The sequence below is a fragment of the Muntiacus reevesi genome, chromosome 18 (genome assembly GCF_963930625.1).
Source record: "Muntiacus reevesi chromosome 18, mMunRee1.1, whole genome shotgun sequence".
NCBI classification, from domain to species: Eukaryota; Metazoa; Chordata; class Mammalia; order Artiodactyla; family Cervidae; genus Muntiacus; species Muntiacus reevesi.
Window position 1 is genome coordinate 14,209,147 of NC_089266.1, and position 24,704 is coordinate 14,233,850.

Sequence of the window (24,704 nt, forward strand, 5' to 3'; positions counted from 1 at the left end):
CTTCCTCCAGCACGTCCTCTAACCTACTATATGACTGAGAATAATAATAATGTTGATGTTGATAATAATAACGGCCACATTACTGTTTGGCTGTTCTAATGTGAGAGGACCAAGGAGATGAGTTGCTGATGAGTGGGTGGCCTGGAAGGAACTCTTCTCTTTTCATGGCTCTATAAGATCCCGAGATTGAATTGTTTCAAATACAGCTAGAGGCAAGAAGGGCAGTTGTTAATAGCAAACTAGTCCAGAAAACTCACAGAAAACAACAAACCTATCAGATTCAGAGAGGTTGTTATCTCCGAGTTAATAAATGCCAACAGTGAGCCCTGAAAGAGTTCTTCATTTTTCATTGTACAATCTGATTTATTGTTGATTGGCTTTTCGTGAACTAATTAATGGTGATAACCTTTTTGAGTGACTAGAAATAAAATAAATTTCATGGATGTTGCTATTCTAACTGACTTCGATGAGGTTGATATCATGGAGTTCGTAATATCCATGGGAGGGCATGTTGGGAGGGCAGTTGGCTACCAGCTTCTTGTTGAGGCCTTTGTTTTTTATGAATTCAGGTTAGATGGGAGCCACTGATTTGTTCCTTATTTTTCCTTATTTTTAGACTGCATAGACTATGATCCTGCATCAATGCTGGGGAGAGAAACCCTTGTTAGAGGCTTTCTCAGTCTTAGTAAGAGCTATGAACATCTTTACAAAGCATAATAACTTTACTGGAGACTTACGGTGAAGACTTTAATCAAGACTCATCATCCCCAGAATGGTTCAAGATACTCTGCTTCCTTGAAACAGACCTGACTAAGGTTCAGAGAGCATTTGGCTCTAAATAACTTCCCCACCTGCTAAAAGTATGACAGCATAAATGAATACATTTGCATTTATTATCTTATAACATAACCACATGGTGGTATAAACACTAAAGAACAATGTGAGCTTTTTGAATTGTTTTAGTCGGCATAAGTGGTTCAGGGTATTATATTATTTCATTCTGAAGTTGTGACTGGTGAATTTAAAGTTATTTTTTAATTATTGTTGTTCAGTTACTCAGTCGAGTCTGACTTTTCGTGACCCCATGGACTGCAGCACGCCAGGCTTCCCTGTCCTTCACCATCTCCTGGAGCTTGCTCAAACTCATGTCCATTGAGTCAGTGATGCCATCAAACCATGTCATCCTCTGTCATCCCCTTCTCCTCCTGCCTTCAACCTTTCCCAGCATCAGGGTCTTTTTTAATTAGTCGACTCTTTGCATTAGGTGGCCAAAATATTGGAGCTTCAGCTTGAGCATCAGTCCTTCCAATGAATATTTAGGGTTGATTTCCTTTAGGATTGACTGGTTTGATCTCCTTACAGTCCAAGGGACTCAAGAGTCTTATGGTAAGTAACATAAAATTTACCATCCCGTTTTTAAGTGTACAACTCAGTAGTGAAAATATATTCACATTGTTATGCAACTGATCTATAGAATTCTTTAATCATACAAAACTCTATATCCATTACAAAACAACTCCCTATTTCCTACTTCCCAGCCCCTGGTAACTGCCGTCCTATTTTCTGTTTGTTTGAGTTTGAGTACTTTAGATAGCTCACAAAATGGAATCACACAGTATTCGTCTTTCTGTGATTGGCTTCCTTCACTTAGCTTAATGGCCTTGAAGCTCAGATCTAAGTGAGGGCCATTTGCCTCTGGCTCACCTACTCCCAGGTAGGTGTAGCTCTTTGACGTCCCAGCTCATTGGGGAACAATCTCCAGTTAGGGCTCCACCTCAGCCAGCCCTGAACTACGATTTCTGTTCAGAAGATCAATAAAATGAAGGTTCCAATTTGGCAGAATCATCCAGTGTTTTGAGGGCAAGAGCAGCTTCTGTAGGGCTCATCTCTCTGAGGTTCTTTCTTCCTGCCGGGCTTGCGATTCTTTACTCAGTTGTTGAAGCTTCAGTGCTTTTCAGTTTGTTTTTTTATTTTAATATTGATTTCATTGTTACTTGTTTTCAGCAGAATGGTGGAACTGACAAATAGAACCTGTTTTCCCAGACACCAGACGTCTGACTTCAGTTTATCAACCTCACCTAGCTATTGTACCCCCGTCCATTCTGGGGCTGGATGGGGTTCATATTTAGCATACTTTGCTCATGACCAAATCAGACTTTTGTTTAAACATACCTCTGGCAGGAAATCATCCTAATTGACAGTGGAAGCTTTAGGCACTCCCCTCACAAGACTCAAAATCATTGTTAAAACCCAAGGTCTCTTGCTGGTGGTTGGAAAAAGGAGACCTGTTGGGAGAGAAATGACCTTTATTGACATTTCAGTTCCTGAGAGCTTGAGAAAAGGTTGTCCTCATTTATTTAGTTTGAGTCCGGTTATAATTGAGTTGAGATAGTAGAGGGCAGGAGGCTACTTTTTTATGATGCTAGATTATAAGATGGATAACGAGTTCTTATTTCCCAATCCTGCTGGTCACATGCTAGATGTTGAGAACCATGCTCTCAGCTCCTGAGAGAGCAGTTCATGCCGGTGCACGGAGGGCCGTACCAAGACCAGGACAAGCAGGAATAACAAGCGTGCATGACACGCTTGAGGAGGCAGATCGCTGTGGTGGCGAATCGGGACATGAGTGCCAAGAGCCCTCGTCTGACCGGCTCCCCGCCCCTCCTCATTCAGTGCTGTGCCCCTGGAGCAGTCACGTAAAGTTCCTGGATAGCAGGCAGGTGTTGTTCCCTTGACCTTGGCCGTAGGAAGGTCAGTCTTACTGGCCCCAGCCACCAGCCCATGAAGGATGGAGAGGGGGTGCTTGGAGGACTCCCTAGGAGGAAGAGGGAGCAGCCACATGATGATCAGATTTGTCTAGAACCCAATCCATGGACTCTGGTTCCAGGGCATACAGTTATCAGCAGTTTGGCTCCTTGAAGCAATCTTTGTTTATCTGACCTAGCCCCCTCACTTGCAGATGAGCAAAAAGGGCTGTAAGATTTTCTTATTTTGAAAAGTAGTAGTGCTGCTTTAGCCTCGTGTGGCTTGTTTTAGTAAAACCTGATTTGGGAGAGTTTATTCCAAACCTCTAAGGCCACTGCTTGAGCCCTAGGCAGGACGTCAGCAGTGGTGAGCCAGTCAGCACCTAGCTCTTCAGGAGGCCCAGCTCAGCCCAGCTGGCTGACACGGGCCACTCAAGATGACTGTTCTCTTGCTCTCTGTACATCCCACGCTCTTCCAGTGCCTGCTTCACTTATACCTATTCACAGGACTGACCCACCTGCATATTTGCCCCAGGCCCCAGCTAGTGACTGTTCTTATCAAAAGGGGCAGTAAGGGGCATGCCCTGCTGCTAGTTTCCCTGGTTACCAGTGAGCAAACCTGATGTCAATTCCCCCTATAACTAGCAGTCTCCCCTTCCCTTTGGCAGCAAAGACTGCTGCCATGTCTTGCTCACCACGGACTGCACATGGTGGATATTGCTCCAGAACCTTGCTTCAGACATGTAAATTCCCCCATCCACTAAACCATTGATTGTCTCCGTCACTGAGTCTGGGCTGTTTCTTCTTTGGTCTTGAAGCTGGGTGAATACAGCATTGTAGGCCTGCAGGGTGCAGCCCAACAAGATCTTAAGACAGTCTAGTCAGAGATCAGCTGAGGTTCCTGTAAAGTCAGGAGGCCCGACTATGTGTTGGAGGCTTGGGCAGATGGGCCCCTAATGGCCCTGTCTGGTTGCTGAGACCACAAGCTTCTGGAAGCACTATTGTTGGCCTTCTGGACTGGGCCTGACTTTGCCTGCAGATTCCCAAACCATCCCACCTCAACTCCAGAAGAGCCTCTCCACTCTTGCTCCCCAGATGACTGACTTACTCTGTTCAGCCCCCAGTCATGCTCTCTGTATTTGCACCTGTGCCCACTGTCACTTTCACTACCAGCCTCAGAGTAGCAGAGCCTTTCAGATCATCCTTTATGTTATTAAAGCAATTGAAATAGCTTATTTTTCAGCCTACTGAGAATCATCAAAAACCAAACTTTCTTTTTAAATTACCTCTATTATTTTATTTTAAAATTACCCCTGTAAAAGTGAAAGTTGCTTGGTCGTGTCTGATTCTTTGCCACCCCATGGACTATACAGTTCATGGAATTCTCCAGGCCAGAATACTGGAGTGGGTAGCCTTTCCCTTCTCCAGGGAATCTTCCCAACCCAGGGACTGAACCCAGGTCTCCTGCATTGTGGGCAGATTCTTTACCAGCTGAGCCACAAAGGAAGCCCAAGGATACTGGAGTGGGTAGCCTATCCTTTCTCCAGGGGATCTTCCTGACCCAGGAATTGGACTGGGGTCTCCTGCATTGCAGGTGGATTCTTAACCAACTGAGCTATCAGGGAAGCCCCTATAAAAGTAGGTGGCCATTAAAATGAAAAATGGGTTTTGTACTTCGTATTTTTCTTCTTCCTAAGCCAACAAACATGTTGGCTTTGAGATAACAGGGAAGGATTGTCCTGGACCTGCGGCTGTGTCTTTCTAGCTTACTGCCAGCTCCTGGATTTGAGTGTTTTGTCTGATCAATAGAAATCATTCTTTTTTCTTGGCTCCAATGGGGACAGGAGAGCCTGAGGATCATGAAGGAGCTTGGGCAAAACTCGATTGAAAAGTTTTTATGAAAGTAATTTCTCTCAAATGTTGATACTGTAGAAATTGGTAGTTTGAGATGTATCTTTGTTGTGACTGGGCTCTTGAACTGTAGTTCTTGTCATCACTGGATTATTTCTTGTTTCTAGGAAATAGTTTTTCCTGCCCTCCCTCTCCTCCTCACCTTGATTTTTCTCCCCCATCACCTCCAAACAAACACAGGTTTACTTTTTCTCTTGTTTTGGTAGTCTCAGTTGCTAGCATTTTGAACCTGAATATTTGGTAGAAGACTTAAATATAGGAGTTCTTCAAATTAAAGGATCAGGCAGCATAATGTTGACTCTATGGCAGATTACCAGGGTAAGTAGCAGATTGCGTTGTGTATTATCACCTCTAAACATAAACATAAGAGTTTGAGATTTAGAAAGTCTCAAAGTCATTGGTCCCTCATTTGACAGATGAAGATTCCGAGACCCAGAGAGGTCTTGGCTTGTTCAAGGTCCCACCGAGTCAGCTGGAGAAGGAGCAGGTGTCAGAAGCCTTGTTTCCTGGCCCCAAGGCCGCCTTTCCTCTCTTCCATGATGCCTCGCTCGTGCTGGCCCTCACCCCCCACCCTGGACGTGGAGAATAGACCTGTGTGTCAGGACACACGATGCCCGTGCTCATCTTCATGCCTTCGTCCCTTCTTTCTAATCAGGCCTATCTTGCCACAGCCTGCCATCAGTTTAAAGGAGCAGGCAGGTGTCCTACCTCCCACGCTGCTCTCACCCTCCTTAGAAGGCCTGCAGGTCACTCCTCAAGTACGTTTTCGCTACTCTGATAGTCGTGCTTTCCAGATGGTGGTGTTCATTTCCCTCTGGTAGGACCTGTCATGATGCCTGGGTCCCTGTAACTGGGCCTTAAGTGAATGGGGGATGGTGTAATGCACTGGGTGTCTCAGGCAGGCTTGGCTTCATTTGCCTTGCTGCCCAGCTTTTCAGGTGTCTCTTGTCTCGACAGCGACTAAGTGACGCCGCCTCCGTGCCTCTCACCCCAGCTCTTAGCAGGGTTCTCAGTTGGTGGTGGGTTGCAGCATTGAGACTTTCATTTTCCTGCCCTTGGATTCTTGGATTCAGCTGAAAATATAACTTTGCTTTATCTTGAAGTCTTAGAAATGGCCATGTCTTTATGGCTGCCTAAATATTCTGGCCTCAGGGTACCTACCATTTGGGAAGTAAGCCAGCCGGTCACAGCAATTAGTTTGCAGATGTTGCTTGCCACCCTTGGTTACTCTGCTACTTATTTGCAGTGGCAGGCTATATGAGCATTGGTGGGAGACACAAGCCAAATAATTGTTAGGATTGCTGTGAAAATTGCAGTGAAAGCCATAACCCTCCAGGATTCACTTTTTATAGCCGGAAAGCCACTGGTGAAATTTTTGTTCCAAGATCCTCAAAATCGCCAGGATGCTGCATTTTATCCTGTGGGAGTTCTGAACTAATGCTGGTAACAACTGTTGTGCAGGCCTTTCAAGCCTTGCAGTATAGAATTACTGATAGAAATGGGCCAGTTAACAGGGAGGAAACAATTACTTAGATGTTGTGAAGGAACAGGTTGTATGGCATTTATAATACGGGTGGGTAGTTTGCTCATAAAAGAGAATGCCTCACTGGAATTTATTTGATGAAAATTAAACCATTAAACCTGCTCAAGTGAGAAAGGGTGGCCATCTGCCAGGTAAAAGCATAATCACCATTTAGAAGTGAGCTTCAGCCGCGCTCTGGTCCACACAGGACAGCGTCTCCCGTGGAGAAACCGCTTTCTGACCTCCGGTTTTTCTCGCTGTTTTCACAGAGCCTGAGCCCTTGTGAAGCCGGCGATGACAAGTCTGAATGGTCGCCATGCCGAGAAAACCCTTGACATGCCAAAACCATCAGCCCCCAGAGTGCACGTGCAGAGGTCCGTGTCCCGAGACACTATCGCCATCCACTTCTCGGTGTCCGGGGAGGAGGAGGAGGAAGAGGAGGAGGAGTTCCGGGAGCGCCTGGAGGAGGGGCTGGACGACCAGGGCGTTGTAACGGGGCTTGAAGCCAAGGAGGACCTTTACCTTGAACCCGGGGGTGGCCATGACCCCGCCGGCCCCGGCGCCCAGCTCATCCTGGCGGATGGCCTGCCCGTGTCCCCCGCCGTCTTGCCCGTCTCCGAGAGCACCGTAAAGCTGCTGGAGCCCCCCGCTCCGGCCGCACAAGTATTCGGTGCAGTGCCATTGGCTCTGTCCCCGGGGTCGTCCTCGTCGGGGCTCTTAGCTAGCTCTCCCAGCGTGTCCTCCCTGTCCGAGCAGAAAACCAGCTCTTCCTCCCCGCTGTCCTCGCCTTCCCGGTCGCCCATCCTCTCATCCAGCGCCTCGTCCTCCACCCTTTCCAGCGCCAAACCCTTCCTGAGCCTCGTGAAGTCCCTGTCGACCGAGGTGGAGCCAAAAGAATCCCCCCACCCCCCACGGCACAGGCACTTGATGAAGACGTTAGTCAAGTCTCTGTCCACCGACACCTCCCGGCAGGAGTCCGACGCCGTGTCCTACAGGCCCCCCGACTCCAAGCTGAATTTACACCTGTTCAAGCAGTTCACGCAGCCGCGGAACACAGGTGGGGATTCCAAAACTGCACCCTCTTCCCCTCTGACGTCGCCTTCCGACACGCGCTCCTTTTTTAAAGTGCCCGAAATGGAGGCCAAGATCGAAGACACTAAGCGACGCCTTTCGGAAGTCATCTATGACCCTTTTCAGCTGTTCAGTAAAATTATAGGGGAAGAAAGTGGCAGCCACAGGCCCAAAGCCTTATCTTCAAGTGCTTCCGAGCTCTCCAATCTGTCCAGCCTGAACGGTCACTTGGAAAGCAATAACAACTACAGCATCAAGGAGGAGGAGTGTGACTCCGAGGGGGAGGGCGTGGGGAGCGACCCGGGCGTCCCCAGGAGCGACCACGCACAGCCCTCCGAGGAGCCCGCGAGAGAGGCGGAACCGAGGAGCTCCCAGGGGAGCGGGCTGAAGGAGGGAGGCCCGAAGACCGGCTCCCTGGTTCTTGAGAAATGCTCTCTGTCTGCCTTAGCGAGCAAAGAAGATGAAGAGTTTTGCGAACTGTACACCGAGGACTTTGACCTGGAACCGGAGGGGGAGAGTAAAGCTGAGAAGCTCCCAGAAGGCCCTCTCAAGCCAGAGGGGCTGGCGGACGATGGCCTAGCTCCGGACAGTGACCACGAGGTGGACTCGGCCGCTCAGCGGCTGGAAATACCCGTCAAGACGCTGGGCTTCTTTGTCCTCTGCGTCTATGCGTACCTCATCCTCCCCCTCCCCCATTACGTGAGCGGACTCTTCCTGGGCGTTGGCCTTGGATTCATGACTGCAGTCTGCCTGATTTGGTTTTTTACACCACCAAGTGCTCATAAACATCACAGATTACATAAACATCTACAACACTGGAGCCCAAGGTCCCTGGATATCAAAGAACCTGAGATCCTGAAGGTAAGCCTCTCAGTAGCTGCTTGCTGGCAACCAGCCTCATTGTAGATCTGACTGTATCTTTTTAGTTCACTGTCTCCACAGGTGCTTGGTCAAGCAGTGTTTCTAAGACTTTAGTATCTCCAGGCACCCAAAAGACTTGTTTGGTAAACCTCATTCTAGCTCATGTTTTGCCAGTTCATCAGGTAGCTTCGTAAGGATCTCTGTAGCTCTGGAGAATTTCCAGTAGCATTTCCGTTCAGTTCCCTTTTCAGTCTCTCTCTGAATTTGCCAGGCATTTGCTGCCTACTGGGGATTCATGGTAGCTGAGTCTGTTAGGATGAAATATTCTTGAGGGTAGTGCTTCCTTGGTGGTCCAGCGGTTAAGACTTTATGCTCCCAATGCAGGGTACTTGGGTTCGATTCCTGGTTGGGGAATTAGATCTTGTGTATTACAGCAAAGACTTGGCACAGCCAGATAAATAAATAAATAATTAAAAAAATTTATTTGAGACCCTGGACCCCAGGGTAAAGACTTCTGGAATGCAAGAGAAGGGGCGGCGGAAGAGAAGACCGATTGTAGTGTCAGGGTTGGGCTGCCGCACACTGCTCTGTGCACAGTGGGGCCTGGGCTTGAGAAGGAGGCATTACCTTTTTGTGCCCGTCAGATTTTAGGATTTGGACCTCCCGAGGGGTGCCTGAGGCAATTCATTGGAAAGAAAATATTTGAACTTCCATTTGTATTTATTTCCACGTATTTTAAAAGTTTCTGGTGCTTCTGTATGTTTCATAATATACACAATTGAAAGCATAGCTGTAGCTTATATAGGTCATAAGTTAAGCACATTTTTTGGGTATATATATTTTTTAATTTTAGTAAAATGCACCTAACAAAATCTACCATCTTAACCATTTTTAAGTGTACAGGTCAGCAGTATTATGTTTAATATTCATTCACATTATTGTACAACCGTCACCACCGTGCATCTCCGTATCCTTTTCACCTTTTAAAATGGAAACTCTAAACCCATTAAACAATAACCTCCTATTTTCCTGGCTATTGTCTAGCTCCTGGTAACCACCATTCTACTTCCTTGGTTGTTGTTGTATTTTTAATACTCTAAATATGTCATATTAGTAGAATCACACAGTATTTGTCTTTTTGTGACTGGCTTGTTTCACTTAGAATAATGTCCACAAGGTTCTTCCATTGTAGCATATTGCAAAATTTTATTCTTTTTTAAGGCTGCTATTGTATGTATACACTAACTGCATTTTGCTTACTTCTTCATCTGTTGATGGACACTTTGGTTGTTTCTACGTTTTTGCTCTTGTGAGCAATGCTGCCATGAGCGTGTGTGTACAGAGAGATGTTTGAGACCATACTTTCAATTCCTTGGTTTATGTACCCAGAAGTGAAATTGCTGGATCGTATGGTAATTCTAGTTTTACTCTTTTGAGGAGCTGCCACACTATTTCCTACAGTGGCTGTACCATTTTACGTTCTCACCAGTAGTGCACACGGGTTCCAGTTTCTCCACATCCTTGCTGACACTTGTTATTTTCTGATTTTTTGATAATTCAAAGCTTGTTTGGTTTCTCTATTAACAGGTTTTTCCTCCTCTTTGTTTAAATGAGTGCTCCAGTAAAGGGCATCATGATCTCTATTTACTGCAAAACAAAACCCCCACAAAACCAGGGGAAGAACTCTTAGAGTGCAAAATATTGTTTGTTCTGCTTTATTTTTTAATTTAATAACCTTTTTCCCTTATTTAAAAAAAATGCATGATCAATGTTTAAAGAAACACAGAAAACTCAAAGGAAAAAATTATTCTTTATCACACTAGTGGGAGGGAATTATAGTTAATACAGTATATAATATATACATATATATCCTTGTTTTTTCCTACATTTCTGCAAATATGAGTAAATATATCACACAGGAACTCTTTTTGTTTTGATTCAATGGGATCATATACAGACATCTCAGAGATGATATGGGTTCAGTTCTAGACTACCACAATAAAACAAAATATTGCAATAAAGGAGTCAGACGAATTTTCGGTTTCCCAGTGCATGTAAAAGTTCCGTTTACGCTGTACTGTCCTCTGTAAAGTGTACAATAGCATTCTGTCTAAAAAACCAATGTATGCACCTTCATTTAAAAATACTTCAGGAGACTTCCTAGTGGTCCAGTGGCAAAGACTCCATGTTCCCAGTGCAGGGGGCCCGGGTTTGATCCCTGGTCAGGGAACTGGATGCTTCATGCTGCAAGTAAGAGTTGGCATGCCACAACAAAAAAGATATGCGGTGCTGGAACTAAAGATCCCCCATGGTGCCATGAAGATTGACGATCCCGTGTGACTAAGACCCTGTGCAGACGAATAAATAAAAATACTTCATTGATCCCCAACTTTGTAAATCTACTGTACTTCCATAAAATATATTTTTTAAAATAGTTATTACTGAAAAAACGTCAGCCATCAGCTGACAGTGCAGGGCTGCCACAAACCATCAATTTGTAAAACACGCAACATCCGTGGAGCTCAGTAAAGCAAAGCACAGTAAAATGAGGTATGCCTGTGTTCTGCAGTTCAACCTTTTTTTCTCCCCCATTCACATGGCAATATGTTAGGAGAGTGTTTCTTTTCTGAGAGAAGCTGGTGCTCAGTCTTGAGGCTGTGACACACTCAAGTGTAGCACTCATATCAGAAGCGGAGCAAAGTGATCCTTATGCTTGGCTGCTAAGCTTGCCGATCAGGGTGGTGCCGCGTCTGCCTGAAGTGCATGCCCTCTAAGTTAGTGCTAACTTTAGCAAAGAAAAATGGTGCTTACGTTGCTTCCAGTGCCTAATGACTGACTGCAGTATTCTGTTTAAACTGGTTTGAGCTCTTAATTGTCTTGGGAAGATTTTAATTTTAATCATTCGATCTTTAGTGCTGAGACTACAGTTTACTAAGTTTTCTACTAATTAGTCAAGAATTTACTAACCACGCAGAGGATGCCAAAGTTACGGCACAGTGTGGTTGCTTTGATCTGATAATAAACAGTAAAGCCAGCACTGCAAGGCTGAGCACCGACAGCGGGCTCGCTGAATGTTGGGTATAGTATCTCACTTAATCCTCACCACAGCCGTCTGCAGTGAGGTAACGTGCTCATGAGGATGTGGACACAGAGAGGGTAAGTTACTCGCCCAAGATCCCACAGGGGAGCCAGGCAGGACTGACTTTTTTTCCTTTTTTTTAAGGAAGGTGTTTTACCCTTGGTCCCTGTGATAAATATATTTGGATTTTCCTTCAAGAGAACAAATACTTCCGTGCTGTCATGGACTGACACCTGTAATTCAAGAAAATTGTACATTGTAGCCTGAGGTCTTTTGTTTGGTGCGCAGGGCTGTTTTTAGACACCTGGCTAAATGCATTCTCTATTCTAAAAGGGGCCACTACCAAGAATTAGAAGGGTAGGATGTGTGTTGCAAGTTGAAGATTTCAAATGCAACTGTGCTTTGGGCTTGATTAGTTTTACTGAGTAGGAAATCACACTCTGGGGAAGCATTTTGAAAAGATGACGCTTTAGAGACATCCCTGGTTGTCCAGTGGTTAAGAATCCACCTTGCAAGGAGAGGACAAGGGTTCAATCCCTGGTCTGAGAACTAAGGTCCCACATGCCAAGGGGCAACTAAGCCCACATGCTACAATGAAAGATCCCGCATGAGGGAATGTCCCGTGTGTCACAGCTAAGACCTGACTCAGCCAAATAGGAGAAAAAAAGACCCTTTAAAACATTTAGCAGTGTTGACATTACATTTAGAACACAATGTTGTGATAAGAAAAGGATAGTATAATAGAGCCTAATTTTCCATTTTCTCATTGGGCATTGTGCTTTCTGTATGAGGTAGGATAACATTTGCTCTTGTAACAAATTAGAAGTCTGTTCCTTGCCTTCTTAACAGTCCAGTATGGGTGTTCCTGGCCGTAGGTGGATGGGGGCCCATGTTGGTTAGGAGCCCAAGTTCCTTCCATCTTGTGGCTCGGCAAACTTTTTCTTAAAGAGCTAGGTAGTAGATACTCACCCCAACCCCAGGTGGTGCAGTGGTTAAGTATCCACCTGCCAATCAAGTAGACGTAAGAGATTCGGGTTCAATTCCTAGGTCGGGAAGATGCCCTGGAGGAGGAAATGGCAACCCACTCCAGTATTCTTGCCTGGAAAATCCTGTGGGCAGAGGAGCCTGGCAGGCTGTAGTCCATGGGGTTGCAAAGAGTCGGACATGTCTGAGCACACACACACACACACACACACACACAGAGTAAATATTTTAGACTTATGGCTCTATTTCTGTTGCAGCCCACTCAGCTCCTCGTTGTAGCAGAAAAGGAGCTGTAAGCTATATGTAAATGAATGAGTGTGGCTGTGTTCCAATAAAACTTCATAGGAACAGGCCTTGGGCCCAGGTTGCTGACCACCACTCTAAGTTATTAGAATTTCTTGCATCCAGCTGGCAGAAGGGGAAAGAGAAAGCAAAGAGAACATGTACCTCCTTAAATGCCTGGACCCAGAAGTGACACACATCACTTCCATTCACATTCCACTGGGGTGAGTAGTCCCACAGACCCTCCATAATGCCAGAGGCCCTGGGAAATCTAGGACTCGGTGGGGCAGCTTCTTCTCTGCAGTGGCTCTACACTATGGAAAGGGTGAAAGTGTTAGTCGCTGAGTCGTATCCAACTCATTGTGACCCCGTGGACTATATGGACTGTAGCCCACCGAGCTTCTATGTTCATGGAATTCTCCAGGCAAGAATACTGGAGTTGGTTGCCATTTCCTTCTTCAGGGGGTCTTCTCAGACCAGGAATGGAACCTGTGTCTCTTGCAGTGCAGACAGATTCTTTACATTCTGAGCCACCGGGAAGCCCCTTCCCACTATGGAAAGAGATGCCTGAATTTTGAAGGCACGGCTAGCCTGCTCTACCTCACTTTCATAGAACTTATCAGAGCCATAGTTATCTGTTTACTGTCTGTCTTCCCCAGGACACCATAAACTTCATGAACGCACAGGCCATGGCCATCTTGTTCATCATTGTGTCCTCAGCCCCTGACATGTACTAGGCACGTGTTAAGTAATTGTTGGATGGATGGATGGATGAATGAATGAGGTTTTAATCTGAAAATTTAGGCAGTAAGTTAATATTGACCCTGTCATCTCCCTAGGAAGTTGCTTTTTTAAAAAATTCCCTGACAGTTGCCTTTTTGGGGAAAAACATTTTGTCAAGATTTGAGGGGGCTGATTCATGTTGATATATGGCAGAAACCAGCACAATATTTTAAAGCAATTATCCTCCAATTAAAAATAAATTAATAAGGTTTGAGGGACTTACCTGACGGTCCAGTGGCTAAGACGCCATGCTCCCAGTGCAGGGGACCCAGATTCGATCCCTGGTCAGGGAGCTAGATCCTGCATTCCCACGTGTGGCAACTAAGGCCCGGCACAGCCAGATAAATATTTTTTTAAAAGAGATTTGATAAGACTGATCTTTCAAGGAGATAAAAAATAATTACAATAAAAAGTACAGCTTATGGAGAGTTTTTTCTTTTTCCACAGGAGTGGAAAAGCCAGGATGGTCCATCTTTGACAGGGTTGGAAACTTGATGTTTGCTGCTTAGAAATCGCCTGGCAGCAAGTCTGCTCTCCTCTTACCAGTGTTCATACATCGAGTGCAACGGGAGTGAGGGATGAGGAATGCATGCCAAGTAGAGCGTTGGAGAGATGAGGGTGGTGGCGTGTTCTCGGTTTCCACTCCGCCTCCAGATTTATGGCTTTTAAAGTGGTGCAGAAGATGGGCCTTGGTTTCTTTGTAAAGCAGTTCTGTGAACCCGTTTCTAGTGGGAATTGAAAGAGTCACTTTTTGAAAAATGGCTTGATTTAGGGAATTTATCAGCGGGTTTATTTCCTGTGCATCTGATGCTATTTAGTTAGTTTTTATAAAGGACATGATGCAATTCTTGAGGGCAGGTATGGGACATTTTTTAAGCATTCAGTAAGACAGGAGGCTATAAAACATCATTCTGTGACAGAATGTGCTAGTACAGAGGCCCAGCCCCTTGATCTGCAGACTGCCTGCCCTTTATCTGGAAGCCCCCAAACCTGTCAGGCAGGAAGCTCGGTGCTCGGGACTGTTTTAGGAGCCAGTGTGGTTTTAAACCTCTGAACCATAGACGTTCTCATTGATGGGCCCAGGAAGTCCTTGCAGCCTGGACTGAGAGCCTGGTTTCTTTATTGGCTTCATAAGCAATTCAAGGAACACTGCAGTTTTTCTTTGAGGTGCCTTCACATGACCAGGAAAGGGAGAAGAAAAATAAAGCTTTTCTGTACTTTATCCAGGTGGTTTTATTATTCCAGCCACACTGCAGACATTTGTATTTAAAAATGACACTGCAGCAGTGATGAGTGTGTGGGATGGTGAGCCAAAAGGACTGCTTTGCAGCCAAGCCGTAGCTGTTCTCAGAGACTGGTGTGGGGTTGGTTAGACCTCATGATACTCTGCCGCCACCCACCCCAAGCCCCACCAGTCAGCAGCTTTGCTGTCTAGAACAGAAGCTGTGGCAAAAGAGCTGTCACAACATCCACAGGATAACTCTCAGAACCTTCTCCAAAGCCTCCTTTTTCTTAGTGATGGGAATTCATAGCTGATACAAAACAGAAAATAGGAGGAAAAAGTTGCTACCTGCATTCATAATAAAGTGACATGTGGGGGACTTCCCTGTTGATCCAGTGGCTAGGAGTCTATGCTCCCAATGCAGGGGGCTTGGGTTCGATTCCTGGTCAGGTAACTAGGTCCCACATACTGCAACTAAGAATTCACACGCTGCAGCTAAAAGATCTTGCATGCCACAGCTAAAGATGCCACCTGCAACTAAGACCCGACACAGCCAAATAAAATAAAACAAAGTGACATGTGAACACACGAAAGCCAAATGCTAGGAGAAGCTAATGGGACTTACAAACACGGAGGTCTGGGTAAATTAGCTCTGGGTGGGGCCTTGTGCATTCCACTGAGTCCAAGGGCATCATTGTGGGCAACACCGCTAAGCAGTAACCTTCCGGGAGTTGTACTTTGTGTGACTAGATACCCTGAACTAGGGGCTCTGGGTAAGAATGGGAGAATGAGGCATCTCATATTCGTACTTGGGATGTTTGCCTTGCTGAGTGTTCTTAAGCACGTTGGATGCTCTTTCTTCTCCAAGACTGTATTTGTCTCATGACCAGGAGTGTAGAGTCAGACTCCATAGTCTCAGGTTCCCCATCTGCATACTCAAGCAACTGTGGATCAAAACTACCTGGATACAATTCTAGAAAGTTTCAAAAAGCAAAGCTTGAATTTGCCAGATGCGGACAATCCGCATGCTGGCAACTATTTACACTGTATTTCCAACTATTAACATAGAGTTAACACTATTTTAGGTAAGATGATCCAGTGACTAAGACTCCATGCTGTCAAGGCAGGGGGCCTGGGTTTGATCCCTGATCAGGGATCTAGATCCCACATACTGCAACTAAAAAAAAAAAAAAAAAAAAATCCTGCATGCCACAACTAAGACCCAACTCAGCCAAATTAATTAAGTTTTTAAAAAGTTTATGAGGCGGATGTGCACAGGTTACATGCAAATGCCACACCATTTTATATAAGGGGACTTGAGCATCTATGGATTTCATTGTCTGCAGGGGTCTTAGAACCAGGCCCCCCTCGGATGCTTAGGCACAATTATATTCGGTGACATTCTTGCACACAGAGTTTCCACATGTCCATAATGAGATGCTTCCTACAGATTTTGAAAGGTTCTGAGTGTATGACTCATGTAATTGTAAATTATATTCATGAGTGAAGTCTTTACCTCAGACTTATAAACCACCTGCAGAACCCAGCAGTGTAGGGTGTTGGTTTCCATAGTGATAACCTGTTTTAGGAAGATATGGCCTATAGGTTGACTAATACTACTTTTAGACCATTGCCAAACTCACCTATTAATTTTGGAGAGCCTTTTTTCCTTGGGTCATGTCACATTTAGATGTTTGATAAGAGGTATGTTGTTCAGTCGCTAAGTTGGTCTGACTCTTTGCAGCCCTACGGACGGCAGCATGCCAGTCGTCCCTGTCCTCCACCGTCTCCCAGGGTCTGCTCCAACACATGTCCGTTGAGTCAGTGATGCCATCCAGCCATCTCATCCTCTGTTGCCCCCTTCTCCTTTTGCCTTCAATCCTTCTCAGCATCAGGGTCTTTTCCAATGAGTTGGCTCTTCTCATCATGTGGCCAAAGTATTGGAGCTTCAGCTTCGGCATCAGTCCTTCCAATGAATATTTAAGGTTGATTTCTTTTAGGATTGACTGGTTTGAACTCCTTGCAGTCCAGGGGACTCTCTGCAGTCTTCTCCAACACCACAGTTCAAAAGCATCAATTCTAGTAAGAGGGATAAGTTTTTGTAATTGTGTTCCCTAAATGCAGGCTGTGATTTTGACATATAAAAGAACACTTTCATATGGAGAACATTATCAATTTTGAGAAGAAATTCTAAGTTGTAATTTTAACCTCAATTTCATGCAATTCTTTCTTTTAAGAAATTAGAGTGACCAAACCTTACGGCAAAAACAGCTTCATTACATTCAGCCAAAAGAGATTTGTTGCACACAGCCGGAAAAGGTTGCTCTTGGTTGGTCTCTCAGAATTCTCAGTACAATGAATACGAGAAATTGAAAAAAAAAAATTTTTTTTTCCCCCACATTGTACCTAACTGAAAATACCCTGCCCCTGAAATAGGTCACTTAAATTTTTCTGTCTGGCTTTTATAATCACGGCTATTTCCCAGTGCCCCTTGTTGCTGGGAGAGGTCAGGTGAGGTGTCTCAGTGCAGATTGTCTCACTTACCCCATGTTTTGAGTTGGTTGGAGAAGCAACTGTGTGGAAAATGCCTCTTGATTGCATAGGAACAGTGGCAAGGATGTCAGGCTACCCTGGAATGATTTGTTTTTTTCATCTTTTACTTCTTAATGTTTTATTGTAGGGAATTTTAAGTATACTCAAAAGTAGAGAGAAAAGTATAATGGATCCCGCTGTATCCAACATTCAGCTTCAATAATTATCAACATTCTGCCAGTTTTCCTTTTCACCTATTAGCTTATGGCATGGCTAAACCATAATTCTGGTCCACCTACATGTAACTACAGTTTGCAGCATTACTTCCTTGGGAAAATGCATCCTGAATTCCTGCTCAGTACTGGAGGATCATCCAGTACTTTTTTTGGTTTTCTTCCAGGTGTCATCTATGGAGTGAGGAGAGAGGCGTGGGCATTATGAGTCTGAGGTTTCTCAAATCATGTTTTTTTTTTTTTTTTTTAGAAGAGTAAGATATTAACCATGAAAAAATATCAATGCTAGATACCTTTTCACATCCAAATTTTATGTGTCATGTAAAGTAAGATACAAAACCCATTGAAGATTGTTTTTACTGTGCAATAATTAGCCTTTAAGAATGAGCTTTTTGCCATCCCCCCAAAGACAAGAGATTATAGGCAAGATAGCCCCAGCATATGAGCATGTTGGCTTCTTGGTACCCCAGTGGCTCTTGTGAACTGTTTCATTCTGTCTCTCTATTCAGTAGTCTCCCAAATAGGTTGCTAAAGACACAATCCAAGAAGAAAATATTACAGTTTCTATTTGCATGTGTATTTTTATTCTTTATCTGTAAGAAAGCAAATAAGCTTTGCTAATATTTAATGTGCAGGTGACCATTTGTTGACCTTTGGTCAATATCCTTGGAAATTATCAAGAAGACTGTTTGAAATATGGATTTACATCCATTATCATTAACAGTGAGCCTCACCCTAAAGTATGTATATTGAACTTTGATGTGTCAGCTGAAGATAGTACAAAGCTGTTAGTAAGGAATAACTAAGTTAGTGAAAAGGCTAATTATTAAATATTTCTTTTTTTGCTCTTTATTACTGTTTTAAATTTTTATAAAAGCTGTATTTTATAAAAGCTGTATTAGAACATGTATGTATTGATAGTTTACAAGTAAATGTATATATTGTGGGTATTCTCAACAAAATTTAACTGATAGGATGTATGAGCTAAAGCTGATTTACTAATTTATTTGCTTGCTAATCTGTTTTATAATTTCAACACTTGTTAATATGATTTAATGTTTGTTGTGTATTGACATAAGTCAGACCTTGATTATTTCATTGGTTCATCTGATATTCAGTGTTATTTTTTTAATGTACATGGTTGTTATCTCCTACCTGTATCACTGTCTGCCAATGCAGATACCTGAATTCGCAAGCTGCCCCCAACGACAGGAAAAACTAGGAGGACAGCCGTTCTCCCAGGCTGAGACTGTGGCTTTAACCCTGACTCCAGTGTGTCTGGTGACACTGCCGTGAAGGTGACCTTGAAGCCAGCAGTCAGAGGATGCAGATAGTATTGATGCTGGTGCTTTCCTCCCTTAATGGACTTTTTTTTTTTTAAGATAGTGTCTTCAAGCAGCATTTATTTTGAATGTTTTTTTTTTTTTTGCTTGAGCCTGTCATTCATAGTTGTGAGTTGTGTGTCCGTAGTAGGTCTATCTGTCTTTCGTGGGTAAAATCAAATTAGCATCTAAAGTTTAGCAGACTGTTCCTGCCATATTCTCTAAGCCCATGATCTATGATATTAGGTTTTAACTGATGACTCTGGTTCTAAACCATTAATACATCAAAAAGGGTTGGAGCCTGGCAAAGTGAAAATCCTGCTTATGTTTTAGTCTGGGGGACAAAAGAAAAATAACCACATTTTTGTGTGCTTCAGAGATGATTTTCAGTGGCAGGGACCTCAGGTCCTGGCTCTGTTCTTATGTTTAGGGTTTGCTCCTTCTCTGAAAGACAAGATGAAGGAATGATGCAGGGGCAGGCAGCCTTGTGGCCAGCACAGCCGTGTGACAGCAGGATGTCGGCCCAGGCCCTCCACACGCTGAAGACAGAAATCCCCATTGCTTCTTCAGGCCAAAGGGCTGGCGCATTTCTCTGGTCAGCTCAACATCAAGCTGACGAAGAGAGCACTGGCCTTGACCTCCTGATTGGCACTGTAACTGAAAGTGAGCCCAATAGTAGTTCTCCCAGAGTTTATTATTTTGCAAAAGGTTAATTGTAGCTTTTAATCTTCTCAAGTATTAAATGAGCCCCTTTATAGATTGTGGTTTGTACTTTCAGTCAGTCACGGCTTCTAAATCCAGCAGAGAATTGAAGAGAAACCCCTGACCTTTTATGGCTGGGATCACAGGATCAGTCTGTGGGCCAGACAGCTGCAGCCCAGTTGACTGCAGTCATTGTCCCCCCCAGCGGCCGGCCCTGTGTCTCCACGTTGACAGTTCCAGTGTCAGAAAGAAACAAGGCTTGTCTAAGACTCTCTAGTGTGGGTTGGGAGTGTTTCTGAGTTCTTTGCATGCATGCATGCTAAGTCGCTCCAGTCATGTCCGACTGTGTGCAGCCCCATAGACGGCAGCCCACCAGGCTCCGCTGTCCACAGGATTCTCTAGGCAAGAATACTGGAGTGGGTTGCCATTTCCTTCTCCACTGAGTTCTTTAGTTGAGCTGTTGAAATGGAATGAGTTACTAACTGTATCTCTTTCCCTTTATACCCACCCCCGTGTCCCATAACAAGACAGAGTTGGAGAAAGATCTTACTTGGTGAGCAATTCAGAGTTCAGAACTTTATAACAGCCGAGCAGTTGACAGTGGTCACTATATGGGGAACACGATGAAGGCCCTGGAATTGCTGCGCTGCTCACAAGATTGGACATTTGGCTGCTTTGGTCTGGAAATTCTATGTATAGCTTCATCTAGGGAGTAGGTGAGGCCCCAGGAAAAAGTTAGCTGATTGCTGGTGTCGGAAGGCAGTCATGGGACTTCTCTGGTGGTGCAGTGGTTAAGACTCCGTACTTCCATTACTGGGGTTGCAGGTTCGATTCCTGGTTGGGGAACAAAGATCCCACATGCCACACGGTGAGGCCAAAACAATAAAAATGAAAAAAAGAAAAAATGTTTTATTTTGGGACTTCTCTGGTGGTCTAGTGGTTAAGACTCTGAGCTTCCTCTATAAAGGGGTGTAGGTTTAATCCCTGGTCAGGGAACTAAGATCCTACATGCCCCACGAGGCAGCCACACACAAAAAAGAAGCAGTCAGAGTTTGTACTGGGTAATTGCTTTCTGCATGGGCAACCTGGATTCAGGTTAGTAGGAGTGCATTCAGGGGCAGAACAGAGAACTCGGAGAGCAGCAGTGCCTGGCCACCTGTTGACCTGAGCCTCCCAATGGCCAGGCTGCATCCTGGATGCCCGACAGTGTGGGTCAAGTGGCAGCTCTTGTGATTCTCTCAGGGTTTCCTATCAAAGCTTGTGATGTTCCAGAGAGCCTTACGTGGGAGTGGGGACACCTGGGCTCCAGTCACAACACTGCTTTCTCTGATAAGTGTTAGAAAATGTTTGTTGCTCAGTAGTGTCCGACTCTTTGCAATCCCATGGACTGTAGCCCTCCAGGCTTCTCTGTCCATGGTATTCTCCAGGCAAGAATAGTGGAATGGGTTGCCATTCCCTTCTCCAGGGGATCTTCCCGACCGAGGGATCAAACCTGGGTCTCCTGCATTGCAGGCAGAATCTTTACCATCTGAGCCAACAGGGAAGTGGCTAATTCAATTTCCAGTCTGGAAAGCATTAACAGTTTTCACTCTTCTGTGTCTTTCTGAGTTGCTGCTTCTCTTATTCTATGCTCTTTGGTGCAGTTATGGTTTGATTTTCCTCTTTGGGAACAGTGACCAAGTCTACTTCAAACGGAACCCTGCAGCTCCCGCACCTCGTAGGATCTCAGCTCATTCCTATGCTTCTCTCCCCCTGAGCAGCCGCAGCTGTGCCTGCAGGCCGTGACGGGCACACCAATCTGTGCTGCTTACTGTGCTTTACAAATTGTATTCAGTACTCACAGCCACCCTCTGAATTAGGCTGCATTTATGTATTCAGTCGACAAGCATTTGTTAAAAACTATGGTTGTCTTGTGGAGGCTTTAGTTAAGTAAACCAGGCAGTTAGTGAGTGAAGGATAAAGGTAACAAAGAACAGAGTTTAGGGAATCCGGGAAGCTTCCTGGGAAAAGCGATATCTTTGCCGTGACCCAGGGGTTGGGCAGATGTTAGCCAGGCTGAAGGTGGGGCGGTGCAGTGGAGATAGGGTAGGAGCCCAGACCTCAAAGGCAGACAGACTCGGTTTAAGTCCCAGATTTGCCGCTTCACAGACCAATTAAAAAACAAAATAAAACAAAACCCACTGTCTAATCAAATCACTTAACCTGCCTCACCACTTTCCATACCTGCAAATTCTTAGGGAATTGGCAGAAGGAGATAATTCATGGGAAGGCCAGGATCATAATGTGAACTGAAATGCCAGCTTTTATAATGAATACCAATATTAGCAGTTTAAACATCGTATGCATATGATTTATTCCTTTTCTACATGCAGACTGTACCTCAGTAAAGTACCGTTGGGACTTGTTTGGTGATCCATTGGCTCAGACTCCAAGCTTCTAATGCAGGGGGCCCGAGTTCAATTCCTGGTCTGGGAACTAGATCCCACATGCCCCAACTCTAGATCTCGAATGCCACAACTAAGACCTAACACAGCTAAATAAATAAATATTTTAAGTATATATTAAAAAAAAATTATGTACTGTTAGTGTAGAGAAAGTCATTCCGGCTTGAGCCTAGTGGGAGGTGGGGACAAGGGAGGCATGAAGCCGGGAAGACATGCCAGACCCTTTTACAGGTGAGAAGCCAAGGGTCTGAAGCTAAGCATCCTCCAGCCAGGCGGTCAGTGGTCACGCCAGGATCAGAACCTAACTGTGCCACGCTCTTAGTGATTCTGCTGATGGATGTGGGGTGGTTTCCATGCCTGTGTTTGGACCAGCAGTCTTTCATGTCATCAAGTAAAATCAAGGATCCAGACTCACTGAAGCTAACAAACGATCATTCGCAGCAGACATGCAGTTCAAATCCTGATTTGTGGGTTGTATTTATTCGGTTTTGGCAGCTGTAGACCTTAACCTCCAATATATTTTTAACACAAAGAAGAGAACGGTAGTGCCGGAAGGAGGAAATATGAAGATAAAAGGAAAGGAGAAACCACAGGTGCCTTTGTACTTGGAGCACAGCCTTGGGTGATTGTGAAAGGATGGGGGTTGGGAGAAGGAGGGTCAAGCCCACCCCAGTCCTAACTAGGAGAGGCAGTTCGCAGCCCCTCCGCTTTGGGAAAGCGTCTCCTGGACTCTCTCCCTGGGCCTCCCGCTGCTTCTCCCTGCCATCCCTTTAGTGGGGCGGGCAGGGTCCTGTGGCTTTGGGGACTTGAAATGTCCCACGTTCCTCAGAATCAGGCTGCTCCAGTGTTCCTGCAGCGTGGCGGGTGGCGGAGGGCGGTCTGTCCCTGTCAGAGCCGTCAGCGGAGGAGGACAGCCACATCTCACCTCAGAGCTGTGGCCACACGGGCGGACACGGGCGGTGGCCCAGGGGAACTCTGTAGAGGGCTCAGGCGGTAGCTCAAGCGGCCTCATCGCGAGCCTGGCTCTGCGGCTAAAACCAGTCCCCGAAGCACCTGGAAACAAACGGTTGCTCTCGTTAACCAAATGTAAGAACTTGGCAAGGAACAGAAGCTGAGCAGCTGTTTGCTAGGGTAGTGCAGAGTGATGGTTCTTCGCCTGAGCAAGCCCATGAGCGTGTCTGTGTCTCATCTTTTCTACCAAAAATCAAAGGAATACGCTAAACATGTTATGTACGTTTGTTCACAAGTTGAATGAGTATCTTTTAATGGTCTTATAGAACTTCATGAGCTTTTAAATACTTTAGCTTGTTAGCTAGATTACTTTTGCTCTTATTCCTGATTTTTTAGTATTTTATGTTAGCTTTTTAAAGGGGTTTTGAATTTCTAAAATAGCATGGTTCATTTGGAGATGACTTTAGAGTATCTTCTCATTTAATAATGTAAAGCGCCTACTAACACACGGCATAAACCTGCATTTATGGAAGTATCCGTAAGAGGAAAGAGGAGGGTTTTGACCATTCTGGTTGAGCCCAGCGCCTAGGTTTAAAAAGCTGGAACCCCAGAATTGGGCCTGGGCTGTCTAATAGAGTAGCCACCAGCCATGTGTGGCCACTGAGCACTGAACTACAGCTATTCTGAACTGAGGTGTTCTCGAAGTGTAAAATACACACTGGATTTCGAAGACTTAGTACAAAACAAAGAATGTTTAGTACAGTATTTACTACAGAGTTCTCTTAGTACAAACAAAAGACTTTTAAAATAATTTTTAATATTTATTACATGTTGAAATGATAATTTGGGAGCTTCCATGATGATCCAGTGGCTAACACTCCACACTCCCAGTGCCAGGAGCCCTAGTTCGATCCCTGGTCAGGGAACCATATCTCACGTGATGCAAGGAAGATACCATGTGACGCAACTGAGACCAAATAAATATTTAAAAAGGAAATGATAATTGGTTATGTTGAGTTAATAAAATACATTGTTAAAATTAATTTCACCTGCTTTTTTCTCTTTTGGTGTGTCTGCTAGCCACTTTTAAAATTACATGTTTCCATGATGCACATTTATGGCTCATGTTGTATTTCCATTAGATAGTGAGTGCTTCCCTGGATAATTCCACATTTTCTGACTTAGGAAAGAAGAAATGAAAGTAATTGGAGAGAAAGTGAAAGTCGCTCAGTTGTGTCCTACTCTTCGCAACACCATGGACTATACAGTCCATGGAATTCTCAGGTCAGAATATTTCAGTGGGTGGCCTCTCCTGCATTGCAGGTGGATTCTTTACCAGCTGAGCCATCAGGGAAGCCCAACTGGAGAGAAACAGTCAAATCTTTTATTCTTAAATTTCTCTTACTCATAAATAATCTGTCCAGACTTAGGAGTTTCAAAAAGGGAAGATCCTTTATACTCTTTCTCAGAGACTGTCCTATTATTTGAGATAACTTCACAATATAATGCTTGTCTTTTTTCCTTTCATACTTTTTGTCTGGTAACTGGATGGTAACTATAAGGCTGAGAATTTTATTTAAAATTTCAGAACCATGTTCATGCTATTGGCTTTTTTGTATGTCTAGTATAATCTTACATAACTGGAAACTAATAAAAGGTCTTTTATATGGAGATGTGTGTGTTAGTCACTCAGTTGTGTCTGAGTCTTCGTGACCCCATGGACTCTTCTGTCCATAGGATTCTCAAGACAAGAATACTGGAGTGGATTGCCATTTCCTTCTCTGTTTATATGGAGATATTATTGCAAAAATGTTTGTCATATCAAATTACGATGATCAGGGACTTCCCTGGCAGTCAGGTGGTTAAGATTCGCCTTCCAATGAAGGGGGGTGTGGGTTTGATCCCTGCTCCTGGAGCTTAAATTCCTTATGTCTCATGGCCAAAAAAAACAGAACTTAAAACAGAAGCAGTATTGTAATGAATTCAAGAAAAAGCAATCCCAGGTGGGAACCATGTGGCCAAATGGCTCATAAATGACACTGATAACTAGTTGCCATTTTA

At 44.6% G+C, this 24,704-nt stretch overlaps 1 protein-coding gene across 1 annotated transcript in view; it reads left to right on the forward strand.

Annotated features, from left to right (window-relative positions):
• Positions 1 to 24,704, forward strand: part of TEX2 (testis expressed 2) — a 108,412-nt gene that overhangs the window by 36,569 nt on the left and 47,139 nt on the right. Inside the window, exon 2 of the mRNA XM_065908689.1 lies at positions 6,447 to 8,109. Within this exon, the coding sequence (XP_065764761.1) occupies positions 6,472 to 8,109 (1,638 nt within the window). The 5' untranslated portion in view covers positions 6,447 to 6,471. The remainder of the gene's footprint in view (positions 1 to 6,446; positions 8,110 to 24,704) is intronic.